The sequence below is a fragment of the Magallana gigas genome, chromosome 8 (genome assembly GCF_963853765.1).
Source record: "Magallana gigas chromosome 8, xbMagGiga1.1, whole genome shotgun sequence".
Taxonomy (NCBI): Eukaryota; Metazoa; Mollusca; class Bivalvia; order Ostreida; family Ostreidae; genus Magallana; species Magallana gigas.
Window position 1 is genome coordinate 22113868 of NC_088860.1, and position 16778 is coordinate 22130645.

General features: G+C 31.6%; 1 protein-coding gene and 1 long non-coding RNA gene across 2 annotated transcripts; one reads left to right on the forward strand and one right to left on the reverse strand.

Moving 5' to 3' along the window:
- Positions 1-7055: 7055 nt before the first annotated feature.
- On the reverse strand, positions 7056-14180 carry LOC105325635 (homeobox protein aristaless). Its single transcript, XM_011425292.4, has 4 exons — positions 13784-14180; positions 9068-9443; positions 8893-8938; positions 7056-7796 (listed from the first exon to the last, which is right to left on the reverse strand). The coding sequence occupies exons 1-4, from the start codon at positions 13845-13847 to the stop codon at positions 7284-7286; spliced, it is 999 nt and encodes a 332-aa protein (XP_011423594.3). The 5' UTR covers positions 13848-14180; the 3' UTR covers positions 7056-7283.
- On the forward strand, positions 8198-8710 carry LOC117689899 (uncharacterized). Its single transcript, XR_004602072.2, has 2 exons — positions 8198-8416; positions 8558-8710. It is a non-coding gene; the product is annotated as an uncharacterized lncRNA (long non-coding RNA).
- Positions 14181-16778: the final 2598 nt, after the last annotated feature.

A 16778-nucleotide genomic window follows, 5' to 3' on the forward strand; every position in this document is an offset into this window, starting at 1 on the left:
TAGGAAGGGTTACATTAGAAACAATTTTCACAAAATAAGACTTGTAAATGAAAATGGTTATTAGAGCAATATTATTATAACACAGAAGACAAAGTTTTTGTATGAATAGTTAGCAGCGAGAAAGACATGTATATACAAGTATTTTGCAATGTTTTGATCCTTAATGTAGGGAATTTCAACTATCTCGTTAATTTAAATTTTAAAATTGTACAATTTCCCTTTGACATTTAATAAATTGATAATGTACCGGTGTTGGGGTTTTCACTGAATTGAGTGGGTTCTATTCGATACTTTCTCGTTTGCACTTCATAATCTCTATTTGTATTACTAAAACATCACGTTAACTGTATGATGCTTTCATTTGTACTTTATTACTAGTAATTTTCCAATTGTAATAAGACATTGCTATGTATTTACTTGAATTTGATGAATTCAATGAATACAAATGAAAAAAAAGATACAACTTTGTTTTAATTATTACAACAACAAAATATAACAAAGATAAATTATAAAATTCAAAACTTTTAAATTGAAAAAGATTTATTTTACATAAAATAAAGAATTAAATCATCAGACCGAATAGCATATCAGATAGTAGTTATTCCTCTTTGTACACAGAGGTATTAAGGAATTGTGTACAATGAGAGTAATAATGGTTCTGTTTCCTATGTAAAGATGAAATATAAATGTTCAGAGGCAGTTATAAAACTTTTTTTAAATGTATGCATTTAATTTTTTTTTAAACCTGAATGTATCAAACATAACATATTGATTAACGGTCGCCATTGATATAGTGGGAGAAAAGACTAGTTTGAAGCATTGCAATCTTCCAATAGAGAAGTTTAGATTCAATTTGAAGGGGGCGTTTGAAAATATATTCTGTATAAAACATAACTGCTGATCAATGTGATACATAGAAAATACTGAATCATTTATCTCACATAATAGATGAACGAATTCTACCACTGCGCCATAAGAATTCGTATCTAAAAAAACTGTATAAGAGAGAATTGCATGTTGAAAAACATTTACATGTAGATTAAACATTGTAAAGAAATTGTGTCATAAAATATTACCTGTAACGTACAAAATGAGTTTGACAACACAAGTTAAAAATAGGCATTACAATACAACGGAAAGGACTTGACCATATAACGGTATCACATGTTACAATTACAATTACAATGCTACTAAAACGTAATCGTTCAGCTCTTTGTTTTCTTGGTTTGGCAAATTACAATTAAATGTAAAATAAAAAACATGATATAGTAGGCTTGTATATGTGTATTTCGAATATCACAATTAGTTCGATGTTACCTTGTAAGGAATGTTGCAAAAAAATAAAACTGTAAGTATTCCGAAATACATAACATTTTTCACGTTCATACAAACTCATTTATTAATATAGTAGTATAAAGTATTTTTTTCCTTGTATGTAACCTCCTATATAGCCAGTGGCGTCGGAAGCAAATTGAGAACATAGACAAGCCCAAAAAAAATCTAAGCCTAACCCCCATCCCCCTCCGGTTCCGAGGCCTATGACACCACCTTTATCGAACATTGTGCCATGATTTAAATCTATCTAATAATAATCATGAGCATCTTTAAAGAGTTATAATCAATGTTTTAACAGATAATTTAAATATCAGATGTTCAAAGCAATATTTGCCATAGTTTACAGAATTTGCTGATAATTTGTGTTATTACAAAACTCTAATTCTACACATGTATGACTTAAACCTTTATGATATTTAAGACCAAAACTTAAGAATTTTGTTATATTTTATCACATGACTGTTATATGAAATATATGTAGCCTTATATAAGAAATCTTTTTTTACACAGGATACAGGTATGTTATTTTCTTTCAACTGAAGACTACATATAATACTAATTAATTTATGTATACGTTATAGTCTCTGTTAATGAGGTAGTGATTAATAAAAATTTTGAAAGATAGATATATTACAAAAGCCCTCCTTCTTCCTTTTCTTTGTGATTAGTTGGGGAAAAAACATGATGTAAAATTTGTATTCATTTAACTGGTTAAAATGTTGATTAACGCAAGGGAGATAACTTACGTCGATATACCAATTTCAATTGTATTTTTACAAAATGAAAAAGAAAAGTCAAATATTAAAATATCAATAATAAAGTTGTGATCATTGAAATTGGCATTTTAATAATGGAAAAAAATAGTTTTTATATTTTCACATCATTTTTTCTGCCCATAAATTGTCATTATATCAAAAAAGCTCATGCAGATGTTTTAAGACCATTTAAAAATTTCACGCAAGTTGTAATCATTTATTTTATAATTCTTCAATATTATGCACACAATATATAACTACGTCATAATGAACTTGAATACATAATGAATATAGATTTAATTTTGAGACATTTGTTATTCTGGTTATGTGTTAGTTATAATTTCCATCGAAAAGAAAATGACGGAAAAACATCAAAAATATTTTGCGATTGTACAGGTCAGATAACTCTTAAATTATTTTTCTACGACATCAAAGTTCTTTTTGAAGTTTAAAGTATTATATTAATACTCACATGGCATTCATGATTGAAAACCATCCAGAACGGAATCATTTTTTTTTAATAAAACAGTTTTTTCGCTCAAACCATGAAATGGTACATGAGGTCAATCATTATATACAGTTCAAAAGTCAGAGGTACATTTTATAAATGAATAGATAAGAAGTATATAAATAATAAATAATGCTAAATAAGCATAAATATACAGTATATGCAATGAAAGTAGGGAAAAGTATAGTACTGGAGGACAGACTGTTATATTAGACTGTATATTTTGATAATAAAAATCACATTTTTTTCAGTTTTGTAACATGTGTATCAGACATATGTTCACAGAACTGAATAGTATTTGGCGCTGAACAGTATTTATCATCAAGATATTTATGTCTTAATGTCAATAGCTCTTTACATTCAAGAATATAATGGAATTCCTCAGCAATTTGACCTGATCTACAGTGTTTACATATTCTTTGGTATAAAGGAATATTGTACCATCTCCCAGACTGGGAGATGGAGGATTGAGGTTCTAAATTTCATAAAAAATTTTCTGAGCTTATGAGTTGAACATATTTTATTGACTAATGCCAAAAGGATTGGACGCAAGTTCCAAAAACATAGAATATCCTCTCCTTGTACATAATATATTACAATATTACAATGTCATACAATGCGAGTTTAACAGTTATAGTACATTTAGTGAAATACAAATAAATCATTAGTTTTAATCTAGAATTAGAATTAGGATGGATAAGAAAGTTATGCAAATAATTTAAAAAACTTAGAAAAATTTACCACACTTTTGTATAAATGTATGAACTTCTTTAAATATATATATTTTTTCATCATAAGATAAAGTTTTGTCACCCCAAAGTAACAAATGTACATCAATTGTATTCAAAAAGTTCAATGATAAAAGATTATACATAAATGATTGTCTTAATAATGAATATTTTTTACAAACGAAGAACAAGTGATGTGCATCTTCTAAACTTCCACATGAACACATTGGGTTGGCTATTATGTTACATCGATAAAGATTACTATTGAGAACACAATTACGCCTTAATTTCGTATGGATGATATTTAAGAATCTTTTACCAAAAGAGAAATACTTAGGAAGTTTTGTATAATCGCTCTGTAGTGATTTCTTAAAATATTTAATGAAGTAGCTTCCTTGGTATTATTACTAAGACTATTCCACTTGCGAATAGTGTCAGGAAAAAATGAATGTTATATCTTTTAGATAAGAAGGAACAAGATTGTTATGAATTTTGAACATAGTAGATAATTTAAAGCGGTCTCGTCTCATTATTAATGGTTCCCATCCTGTTTCCAAACATAGAGAATTTCTTGGGCTATGACTGAAAGACCTGAAACAATTGCTGCATATAGTTGAACTTTTTCAAGCTTATCCATTTCAAATTGGGTACATCCAGACCAAACTTCAACAGCAAACTCTAGTTGTGGTCTAATAAATGATACACACATTTGTGCTAAAATATCTCTAGATACAGTAAATTTCGTTTTTTTAAGTAGACCAAGTTTTTTGTAAGCTTGTTTAACAATGTTGTCTATGTGATTAGACCAACTTAAATTTGAAGATAACGATACTCCTAGATGCTTGTGTTGTGTAACATATTCCAAAGCACAATCATCAAACAACAAATTAGGAAATTTTTCAACATTTTTAAAACTAAAGAATACAACTTTTGTTTTTTGTGGATTAAATTCTAGAAGCCATTGTTTTGACCATTCCTTAAGTAGATGAAGATCATAATTAAGATTATCTTCTATAACAGAAATATTGTTTGAACACTGTTGTAATGTACTATCCTCAGCATAAAGTCTACATATTGATCTCATGTTTTCAGCCACATCATTTACATAGAGTAAAAACAATAATGGGCCAAGAACAGAGCCCTGGGGGACACCCGCATGGAAGAGAGTTTGTTTTTATACATAACCTTCTGTGTTTATGTGGCAATATATTAATGTAAATTTCATAACTAAAGTTTTTCTTAAAAATCTTGTTAATTTGCCCTCTTCATGAGTCATTAACACTAGACCATTTTTGGATATATTGTCTTGTAGCCTTTGTCTTACAATTGCAGAAATCCACTTTACATTTACTATATTTTGTTCAGACCAAATATTTGAAAAACCACACGTATCTACAATATTTTTAAGGTGGAATAACACATCATCACAAAATGGCTGACCGCTGATCGAAATAACATTTCTTTTTATTAAAAGGATTTTATGGACTGAGACATGTAACTTACGTCATAGCCGAATGGATAAAGTGTCGGACTTTTGATCCGTACATCCCGAGTTCGAATCCCGCAGGGGCTTTAGTTGTTACTTACTGGAATTATTACTTTATTCATTTTTTATCCCCAAATTGCAAATTTTTTGCTTATTTGACATTTGCAGTTTATTAATCATTATATCTTTCATTCTTTCATTATCCAAAAAATTCCTTTTAATTTAAGTGACTTTTTCCAGGTATGTTATTCCACCTTAACACCTGCAATCCAAGAGTTTGACATATTTACCCTCTGATATTGCAAGACCAAAAACTTTTATAAAACAGATACAATTTTGCTTTCAGAGTTTGTAAATAGTTGTGACCAGTAGGAAATCATTCTAGTATATACATTGATACATAAAGGGAAACGACCTGTCTCCCAGTAAACCATATAGGATGGTGTCAAGCTACATTGTATGACACTGTGTCTTTCTTTACGAAGAAACTTTTGGTTTTTTACCAGTGCCATCTAAAGGGACAGAAATACTAAAACACGGTAGAATTACGATCAATAAAATCGAAATAGAAGTGTTAATTCCAAGATGGTATTACAAACACCTTCTGGGCTTTTTGTTTGGCAATTTTTTCATTAAATGTTACCCACCATTACAATGTTTTTATGAGGCGCATGTGACATAAAATGTACCCTTTTTATAGCCATGCTCAAAATGACTGCAAATTATAAAAAAAAAATTAATTGTATACTAATTGCCCATATTTATAATATACAATAGTGTTTGTGTAGTGTTTTACGATTTAAGGAAATGAAACAAAATGTTTTTCCCTCGAATTATACAAATTCAGGATATAAGGATAAAAGAAGGCTGGTTATTTTGGATTTTATGTAAATATTGACGCATTAAGTATACATCTTCTTCGTAATTCTTCCGATTTTCTGTAAAAGGTTCTCCTCGCTCCTTTTTGCTCTTCTTGGGAGAAGTCACGTGTCTGCATGCCCGGGGTGTAGGTACAGGCTAATATCCGCTGCTTGATTCAATATAATTCCCTAATTGAAATGAATGTAGAAGATGGCGGAAATCGTGATGTCAGGGCATCGGAAAATTTGTCTTCAATTATTTCTTAATAGCTCATTACGACATAAAGAAATTCCTCACTTTCGGAGAGCACCTGCTAGCTGTGCGATTTATCCTCTAGCAGTCCAAGAATTTTCAGTTAATTTATCAATTAATGAGCAATTGTTTTCCGATATTTTCCCAGGGATCGGAGCCTGTAAGTTGACAAATTACTTGTATTGTCTTTGTTGCCTAGAATTGAAGAGATCACTAATCTCTTCTAAGTTACGATGATCGTCTTTCCTGAGGTTACATTTTTCCCGTGTTGAGTTTCCTTTGCAATTTAATTTTTATTAAATCTTTATTCTATCTTAGTATTTGACATTCCCCAGGTTACAAGTTTCACGACTTTGATTTCCTTTGTAACTTCATTTTTTATTAAATCCTCGCTCTTAGTCTTAATAATTTGAAATTCCTCAGGTTATAATTTCCCGAGTTGGATTTTCCTTTAAAAATTAATTTCATACAATCTAAGTCCATTATAGTAATTTGTGTTTCTTTTTAATCATTTTTTTTAAATTTCTTTATTCAATTATTTATTCATTTCGTGAAATCGCTTGTAAACATTGTTGGTAACATATGTAAGGCCTAACTGGAAACAATAGGTAATGAATTGAAATCCAATTAATAATTCAACAAATATCAACACCTGAACAAAGTACCTTGTGTCTACTTAATTACGCTGTAGACTGGGGGCAAAAGGCCGGGATAGCTCCAGTTTCACCTTAATTAGCGCGGGCACGCGCCATTAGTTCAAGCCGATGTTTATTACTCATCTGGGAGACCGGAAGTCACTGGTCCAAGATACGGAGTGGTTCCGCATCAAATTTATTACAATCATTTCCATTAAAATCAATTTAATAAATTTGAATTTATGTCCAGGAATAAATAATGGATGAATTTTGACGGGTAAATTCATCCGATGGGAGAATCGCAAGAGTGACCGCTCAGATTTTATAATCTCATTATCCTCTACGAAGGCCGCGACAGAGCAGTCATCCGACTAGCAATGGTCGCAGTTCTCATCATTTAATATATATTGCAAATAAAACAATGATTCAATACTGTCTCTTTTCATTGTTTATTTTATAAAAAATTTCAAAATTATTATTAAGGATAAGAATAAAATCAATCCTGTGTTTACTATGAATATCATACATACATACATATGTATATAACAGTTTTGGTATTCAGTTTCAAAATTTATAGCAATGAATTTTATTCAATTATAAAAATATTAAACACAACATTTTTGTCGTTTACAACACTTAAAAAGTAAAATAGCACTATAAAATTCAAGAGTTGGCAATTTTATTACAGATTATTGCACATTACATTTTAGGGAAACTTAAACATCACGGGGTCAGAGGTTGATTGACGTCATCCGCTCCTACGTCAGATTCCCGCACACATTTCTGTAGGAGGTTCCCTACTGATGACGTTCTCTCGCTTTCCAAAATGGGCGAGAAAGACAATCGGTCTGCATTTGCCTTTGATTTGGCACTGAGTTCTGCCAAAAGATTCTGGAATGAAATGTCTGGTGTTGGGGGTGTAAGCTTGACAAGGTTGGCCGGATACATTAATCCGCGCATGGCTAGACCGTAAAGTTCCGGCGACATCAGGTGTTGGTTTCCATACACACTAGACACTGGAGAAATCTGACCGAATGTTCGTGCACTTCTACTCTGAAGTTGGGTGTGGTAAGCTTTCAACAGAAGATCTGTGTAGCTCTGGGGAGAGGGCACGACAGGCCGGGGTCCTAGGGAAATCCCCGGGCTGGGGTAGCCTATATAGGGACTGTAAGGGTGACACTGGGGGCCAACTTTTTCTTTCTTTCTCCACTTAGCTCTCCGGTTTTGGAACCAAACCTGAAGAAAATGAATAGTTTTTGTACAGTTGAGAACCTTGCAAAAGTCAAGTACATATTTGTGGATTGAATCAACACAGTTTAGATCCATTTCTATTTTCTAATTTCGTTTGATCTATGTGCACTTTATTCCTAAAACATTATTGTTGAGCAAGAAATTATTTATCGCAATTTCAAGTTGAAGTCCCTATAACAAACGTCCTATTTAAGTTCTAAACTTTTCCAAAAAACCCTAAGTGTTCGCCGAAGCCTTAGCTTAGAACTTATACCTTATTTAAACAGATCTAATTAAATTTTGAAAATGTTTTTCATATCATCACCATTTCTTTGGCAAACAAATTAATAATTCCAAGCGTCAAATCGACAATGACTGTGATTGTTCGTTAATGACGGTGACATGTTTGATTTGAAGTATCAATGTCCATGAGGATTCAAAACTTCCCTCCATTAACGTCGTTTTGGTACTTCAGTCGAGTGCAGTTTGTTCGCACGAGAGCCCTTGATTAGTTGAAGCAATGAGTTGGATATATTAGTCATTGGTGAGAGCGAAATTCCTCTTAGAGACTCGAGACGATGGCGAACGTTTGAAAAGCTGTTTCAACAAGAGCAGACGATCAAGAGGTCGGTGAAATATTATCTATTTTTTCAGCGCAAATATTTCGTTTCATTGAGTTACTTTCTATTAAAACTCCAAACATTTTAAGTGTGATTTTTAAACACAATATAATTTTAATCTAATTGTACAACTTATATTTTATAAAGGGACACTTCTTATCCAAATTCACTAAACCACCATTCATGTGACTCATAATTGTGAATTCCGGAGCCACTGGACCAGAGACACTCAAGACTAAAGGTCTAAAGACTTGGAAATTTTCAAAAAATTAAAAGAGGTTTTTATCTAAATCCAATGAGTTTGAAAGTCGTGTTTCTTTTTTAATTTTATACGAATTGAATTAATCTTAGAAGTTTATAGAACTGAGAACACAATCAAACAAATTTTGAAATTAATTTTTTTATCGAAGCTTTAACACATCGAAGTTCAAAAAAGAGAATCGAGATATTCAACTGAATAAAAAACAAAAAAGTCGTCCTACCTGCACTCTTGCCTCTGTCAGATCTATTCTCATAGCAAGCTCCTCTCTGCAAAAATGTGTAAATCGCTTTCTATTTATGTATTTAAACATAATAAATAATACAGTTGTATAAATGAATTATAAAAGAATAAGGAATCAAAAGGCAAATAGAGTAGGTTTTTAGATGCGTACTTACCTCATAAAAACATCTGGGTAGTGTGTTTTCTGGAATGCTCTTTCTAATTCCTCCAGTTGAAAACTTGTGAACGTTGTCCGATAGCGACGCTGTTTTCTTTTACCGTAATCCTCGAGGTCCCTGTCTCCATACAGGTCCGCGCTTGACCGGAAGTCAATTGGCGAGCCCTCCATTTGAACTCTTCTGGTCATGTCTTCATTTTTTACCAAGTCCTCGCTGCTACTTGAAGGAGTCTCGTATTTAATATCTTCTATCCCGATTTCATCTTGTAGTTCACTCTCCTTCATTTCATCATTCGGAGAATGGGATACTGCGTTTAATGTGAACCCCTGTAGCTCGTTTTCAATGTCCTTTTCATTGCTTGAGCTACAATTTGCTAAAATAAAAAGAATCAAAACGTTCATCTTTTTTTAACCAAAGGACGTATCAAATATACTAGTATGTAAAGGTTTAAGCTACCTTCATTAATTTAATGTGTGCCATTAACAATTGCCCGTTAATTATTAAACTTTTTTGGAAAAAAGAACAATGTGAAATGTATTGCAATCGTCCCCACAGCTAATTCTAACTTTAAACATTCAATATCGTAATAAGGAATCATTTTTTTTCTAAATACTAGTAAACAATTAAGAAATTCTTCAGACGGCCATATTTACAGATAGAGGGCTGGGTGGAAGGCAAATCTGTTCTTATTCCGTCTACGGTTATATTAATATACAATATTCATCAAAAGACGATATCGACTCTTGTTTTCGTGGTTTGTCCAATTTGCGGTAATTAAATTGGCACCTAATTGGTCATTTACAGTTTTAGCTAAAATTTTATCCTAATGAGCAAATACCGAAGGCGCTCTAATAATTTTTCAATATTTTGGCAAACACTTATTGTATGGATATATATTAAATTAACGCACATCTGTTTGCACATTTCATTATAGGTATAATGGTAACGAAATCCTCACAACACTCTCCTTTATTTGATTTATCAAATTGGTCTTGTTATGGTGCTAGTTTGGGGAATCCATTGAGTTTACAAATGAATAATTCATTTAATATGACTTGCGGTTTCCTGTGTTAAAAGGGAGATTCGCTTAAACAAATAATTAAGAATTATGGATGTACTAGGCATTCACATCGTTTTGGGGTTTTTTTCTTCAAATTTACAATTTAAGCATCAGTAATTTGACCATTTTGAATTAGGATACACTTTAACGCATGCAAGATCGAAGTAAAACAAACAAAATTACAATTAAAAAAAAACAAATTAGAGTTGTGTATATAATGATTCTTATATCCTCGTTTTAAGAGAGAGAGAGAGAGAGAGAGAGAGAGAGAGAGAGAGAGAGAGAGAGAGAGAGGGGGGGGGGGAGAGGGGGGAGAGAGAGAGAGAGACAATTATTTATTTAATTCAAACGACGGACGTGTCGATAAGCTTCACATGGTGATAAAGGGTTGAATAATTTAATGAAGCAATGATATGTCTCTGAATTGAAAGACAGGAAGAGATTCATCAATATTAAATAACTTGTTTTATATTGAAACGTAATTTGAAAAAAACGAAATATCAATTTTTTATTTAATAAGAATAAGAACCTATCAATATCCACATCACATGAATAAAGATCATGTTGATTCACATCACGCTCGATTCGCAATTTTAACAATTAAAAAATCTAACTATAGACACTCTTTCAAATATTCATTGTGACAAATTATGCAAAATGAATAGCTGAACAATAGGTGCTTTAAAGGCATGTTTCGGTATTCATACACCAAAAGAATGACTATATTACCAAAAAATGTATCGTCATTTATTACAAGCTCGCCAAAACCTATTGGTCTGTACTAGTATTAAAGAGGGATGGGTGGCCGTGGCCATCTTAAGACTATTTCAATCTCCTTAAGATGAAGAACTCTGTAATAAAATATAGAAATTATATTCAAAATTCAATATTTATTAAAATATTTGGATTTTTTTTCAACAGTCTATGCCTAAAAAATCCTGTCTGAAATTGCAACGTAGATCTAATGAGTTGTTGATCACCCAGCCTCCTAAAGTTAGGAACAACGTTTTACTGCGATTTTTTTTTCCTTTTAACTTTCCAAAATATTTGGGCATAATCTTTCCATTAAAATTTAAAAAAATTAAAAAAAAAAAGTTTTTGTAAATTTTTTATATCTTCTTTCCTTTGTTTAAAGACTAATTTATTCATAAATAATGTACATGTATATTCATATACATTCATACTCAAATATTTTTTTTCTTCAAATATCTAACCGGAATTCGAAACATTAGTTTATATGATAACGTTACACCTTACGTTAAAACTTTTAATTTGACGCTTATTATTGTCTGCTTGGAATTCTTATGCAGCTTGAGAACCTTAATTAAACGGCTGAAAATTGTAATACATGTATGCCTAAGCAGTAGATGGCTATTCTCTTTATTTATCAATTATTTGTTCATGGACATTTAATTAAAATTATTGTCTCTTTGCTTTTAATCCTATCACATCGCATCGTTTCTGTAATACAACTATTTACAAATTTTGATTTTGTTATCAAAAAGAGAATAACTTTCCAGATAATTAAAGCAATGAAAACTAAAAGGAAAAAAATTCGCCTAAATTAAGATATAAGATATAAAAAAAATAATAGGATATTTTCACCTTCGTTATTTGTTAAATAAAATATAATTTAACACAATATCGAATGTGCCCGAAATGGTATTTTAATTCTTACACGTTAATATTTCATTAGAATCATTTAATGATCGAGGACTTCTCAGTTTTGCAAAAAAAATATACACCTTTTAATTTGCTATTTCGGGTGTTAATATTTCATTGCAGATACATCTGCTTGTTGGCTAATTGTTGTCATGTAAATATTGCGTAATTTGATGGATAAATGTTACGTGGAAGAATGGACAGATATGGATAAATCATCACAAATTTTTCTGTCTACCCAACTGTGACTACACACCTGTTTATTGGAAACAGAACTAGAGCATATTAGGTGTTGGATACCCCCCCCCCCCCCCACCACTTCATATTAAATATCGGTAATTTTCAAATGTTATTAAATTTCCTTTTTCTTGGCCAGATGAGCTATTTATAATATGAATTCTATAATGCAACTTAATGTTGTCCTTCGTAACTTGCGCAGCGGTCTTTATTTACTAATATGTGCAATAATAGCAATTTTTTAGAAATACCCTTTTGAATTTAATTTTTGCTGATTCGCGAAAAAAGATTACCCGACATTATTGAAATATATGGGTGTCTTGATTTTTTTTCTTTCCTTCAAAATATTCAAAAGCGCATCATCCGCTGTTATTAGCGAACAAAAACTGTACGAGCGCGTATTGTCTGTACCTCATACAGTTACGGTTGATTGGACCACAGATGACTGACGAACGGACAGACGGACGGACGGACTGACAGACAGACGAAAGTATGAAGGAACAAACAGACGACTATCGGGCTTCTTAAAATCAGGTTATCATCGAAGTAAAAAAAAAAAAAAGCCGTCGTTTTTAAGGTATACTAATTGTTTGTCAATAGAACAACAAAGCACCTTCCCCGCTCAGGTTTGTACGTACACTGAGCAGAGATTGGTTCATTCAGTCGGTGACACTTTTAAACATTCCAGTTTGAATAGTGTGAGCAGAAAAGGCAACACAGAAGTCAATCTGTAGAAGAAGTTACTCCACAAACTTGAGAAAGGGGTCTAATTAAACCTGTTGTTCGATGTTTGTTGAGAAGACTCAAGTTGCTCAAGTTTTTACTATTTTTATATTTTTTATCCAGACAGTTTTTCACATATGTGCATGTGCACAAACGCACATAATGTCGGATAGCTAGAATTGATTCCATCTATATATTCGCCGTTACTTGTCTTCTTTAAATATTTTTAGAAATATGTCTATTTGGACATTACAATGACACTACATTTCAAATTAGACAGTTCAGAAAACAACAATTATGTGAAGAAAAATAAATATTCAAAAACTTTTGCGCTCAGATTTGAGCTAAAATTTTTGAATTTTATTTTTCCATTTTTAAATATTTAAAATGGTAAATATGAGTATTTTTAATGCTTCGTCAAAACTTGAAAGTCAAATATTGAGTTACAATCAAGATACAAAGTTTTATTTTAAGTCTTGATATTGTTTACATATGTGTTCTATTGGTAAAAGTTTCAATCAAATGCTGCTTTCTTCTGTTGATGATATTATATATGAACACATTGAATCAGTTTATTAGCTTGTTCATGTTGTTTGCCAGTAGTCATTTTGTCAAAGAAATGGTGATGCCTTGCTTTACATTATTTGTAAACAAATATAAGACTCGAGCTTTGTTTACATAACAATGAACTCTTACCTCTGTATCTCTCTTATAACTTGATTTCTAACTTTCAAAATTTTGGTCAATCATTCAAAATGTGCATGTAAACCTTTTTTTACATTAAAAATAAAATTTTGATCTCAAATCATGCCCAAGTCCCTTTAAACATCATAATGGAAATCAAAAAAATAATAATAAAACTTCCCAAAATAAATAATAAAAGAAAGAATAAAAGACTAAATCACTTAAATATTGAAATAAAAGAAAACATATCTGCAATAAACAAGAACAAATCTTGGAAAAACAATTTTCTATTACATTACGGTCCTAAAATTAAAACACACAGTAAGTAAATGGACAAAAGTACTTACCAGAACCCGCAGCACCAATAAGGCTATCTATATCATAGGATCTTCTCTTCACGCAAAGATCCATTTGTATCCCAAGAGTCAAACGGACCAATTTCTTAAAGTTTTTTTTCTCTTTTTTCCGTGATTCTTCCCTCCAAAATGTATCAGTTTCCAAAAATAACTGATACCTAATAGAATAATTAAGCAGAGAAAACAAGACGATCAAAATTTGTCAGTTCGGAAAATTAAGACGGGTGAGAAAGCTGTTGGAAGCCGACCGGAGACTAGAGGAATATTAATTGACATAACTTGATAATGACAAGAAATCAATGCCCCCGTCAAAGACATAATCTCTCCAACAAAACCTGACAAGTTTAATTCGCGCTAACAGCCAATGAGATTTAACACCAATAAAAACCCCATCTCGTTTAGATCGTTGAAATTGTCGATGGCGCGTGGACATGAACAAGGCTCCGCCTTTCGTATTCATTATCAGCAGTATAAATATTTAAACTTCAAATTCGCTCTATGTTGATTCTTAGCACGTGTTATTTACCGAATTCTAACCTTGTAAACCGATCACATCGCGGAAGAGGAGACGAAAGGCAGAAATTGGCAAATAGGAGAAAATTACTGCTAATCTCATAACGATTTGGTATTGCTGAACTGTAAATTTTAAGGATGTTTTTCTTTTTTCTCTCGAAAAATAAATGGATAACATAAAATGATAACATGTACCTTATAATGTAGGTCAGATTACGCAGATGCTGGAAAGTCAACCGTAATCAAATGTACGATGTGTTGAAAAAATTTGAATTAAATATAATCACTTAACATAATTCTTCCCAAACTTTTATTTTTCTTTAAAATACTTACTGAACAAAAAATATCTAGGGATACTTTTGATCGCAGTGTCAAAAGTTAAGCTGCGGAAATGACCACGTTGAAAATGGGATCTGTTGGGAGGGGGAGGGGCTATCTCTTCTCTAAATTAATATAAAAATGACATATCGTTTCGTATATATATCCAAACATTAAGATATCTATACAAAACGTTTAAAAACAGAGAATACGTATGTCATTGCCTATACTCGTAACTTCACTTTTTGCACTTTCCTTTAAAATATTTGCCTTCTGAATTGAAAGAATGTGATCTGTTTTATTTCTGCAAATTTTCTTTGAAAAGAACACGTGTCTATACAAGTAAGAATATTTAAGTCTATTTGAGAAATGTGTGTATTTCATAATAGCAAATTATGCTTTTCTCATCAGATAACAATAACAATCCTTTAACTATTATTTACTTAACTTATTACTTTTGTTTTTGGTCTTTTTAAATTTCAAATCGTTTCCCATTATTTAACAATGATTCAAATTATAGTACACATTTACCTAAAAATTTAATACGTATTTTTACGCTAAAGTGACGGTAATATAATATTTATGGCTTAATTTATTATTTAGTAAAGGAAAGGTCCAAATATTAAACATTGATCATTTTCCAGTATCTTCATACAGAGCTTAAAATGGCCACGGCCACCCAATCCATCTTAATTCAAATTATGTGCAAACATTACTTTTTCTTTTAAAAAAAAAAAAAACTGGAGTGTCCAATGGTTAGTGTGCAATAGAGTAAATATTATTTTCAAGGTTTTCTTGCCCTGAAAAGACGTGTCACTGATATAATTTACTTACAAAGGAACATTTTATTAAGTAAATTTAAGAAGTGTGTACATTAGAATTAGCCTATAATAGGGTTAGAGTTATGAGATTGTGCATGTCCTTCTTTTCGAAAATTATCAGTTTACCATTTGTACAAATAATGTCGAACTCGTGTAGAGCATGTTCCATTTCATTCCGATCTATTAAATAAATATTTCAGTAATGGCTTAAAATAAACATGAGAGTTTAAAAAATATATGATTCATATCTTGTTCCTTTGTTCTGGTGTCAAAGAGAGGTAGGGAAATCAAAGGACTTGAAACAACCCATTGTTGAACACCTTCTTGCATTTTTAGCTAGGGACCTGCTTCTTGAAGTATCGGTATTCTAACTTGCACAAACTAAGCAGGTCCACCCTACCCTTAATCTGAACAATTTACCCCTAGATATAGAAAAGAATAATTTTAGAAAAGGTATTTTATTGGCACATAAAAATGATTTATTGCCATGTAAATTTCAAAATTGCGCCTACACGTGTTTCTTATTATAATATGAAATTATTAGGGATTTAACAAATTCGAATATCAATGTAGTATACTACAGTATGTGACTTGCAATAATCTTTTAATCTTCATTATTATAACAGTGGGAAAAAAGATTTGATTGATCTATATATAATATGCACGTGGATGCTTTTCACAATCAAATTTAAATCTTCTGTGATCGGAGTCTGTATAATAGCAACGGGTCGGATTGTATGTAGGACATCGCCATACATTAATCCGCTGTATGATCTATCTACAAAGCCAGGAGTTTTTACATTACATTTCCTCCCTAGTTTCCTAAATTAAAAAAAAATACATCAAGGTGTGCTTTTAACTCCCAGTAATAACAAGAATTTGATTATCATTAGGTAAACTACACACCGGAGACTAAATGCAATTCAGCTCTCGGAGCAAGCGTCTAAGACTTCCAGACTGGAGGCGACCATTACTACCTCTATCGACTTATATATCTTTTCGATTCTTTGGAGAAGTTTGTCCCGCGGACTCGACGCCTTGCGCTGAGCGCTCCGTAAAATGCAATTAATTGTTGCTAAACATCCCGACATCCAACAGTATACCTTTTTGTATGCGTCCTATGTAATCAGTTTTAATTGACGAAAGCACTTTGAGGGTGATACACTCACCTCACAATAAATTTCTAATGAAACCAGGACCGGGGCTGTAATCAGTCCATTTGTGACTTCTATTGAATGTCACTGAACCCGCCAGGAATCTCATCTTAATGTAGATTGGTATTAATGACTGCATGAAAAAGATGCAGTTAGTCCCGCGTCACGTGGTGAAGATTA

Coding starts and splice junctions, on each gene's coding strand:
- LOC105325635 (XM_011425292.4), bottom strand. CDS start 13,847: ATGGATCTTTGCGTGAAGAGAAGATCCTATGATATAGATAGCCTTATT. Junction 8,939..9,067: donor TACCCAGATGTTTTTATGAG/GTAAGTACGCAT, acceptor ACATTTTTGCAG/AGAGGAGCTTGCTATGAGAA. Junction 7,797..8,892: donor TGACAGAGGCAAGAGTGCAG/GTAGGACGACTT, acceptor CATTTTCTTCAG/GTTTGGTTCCAAAACCGGAG.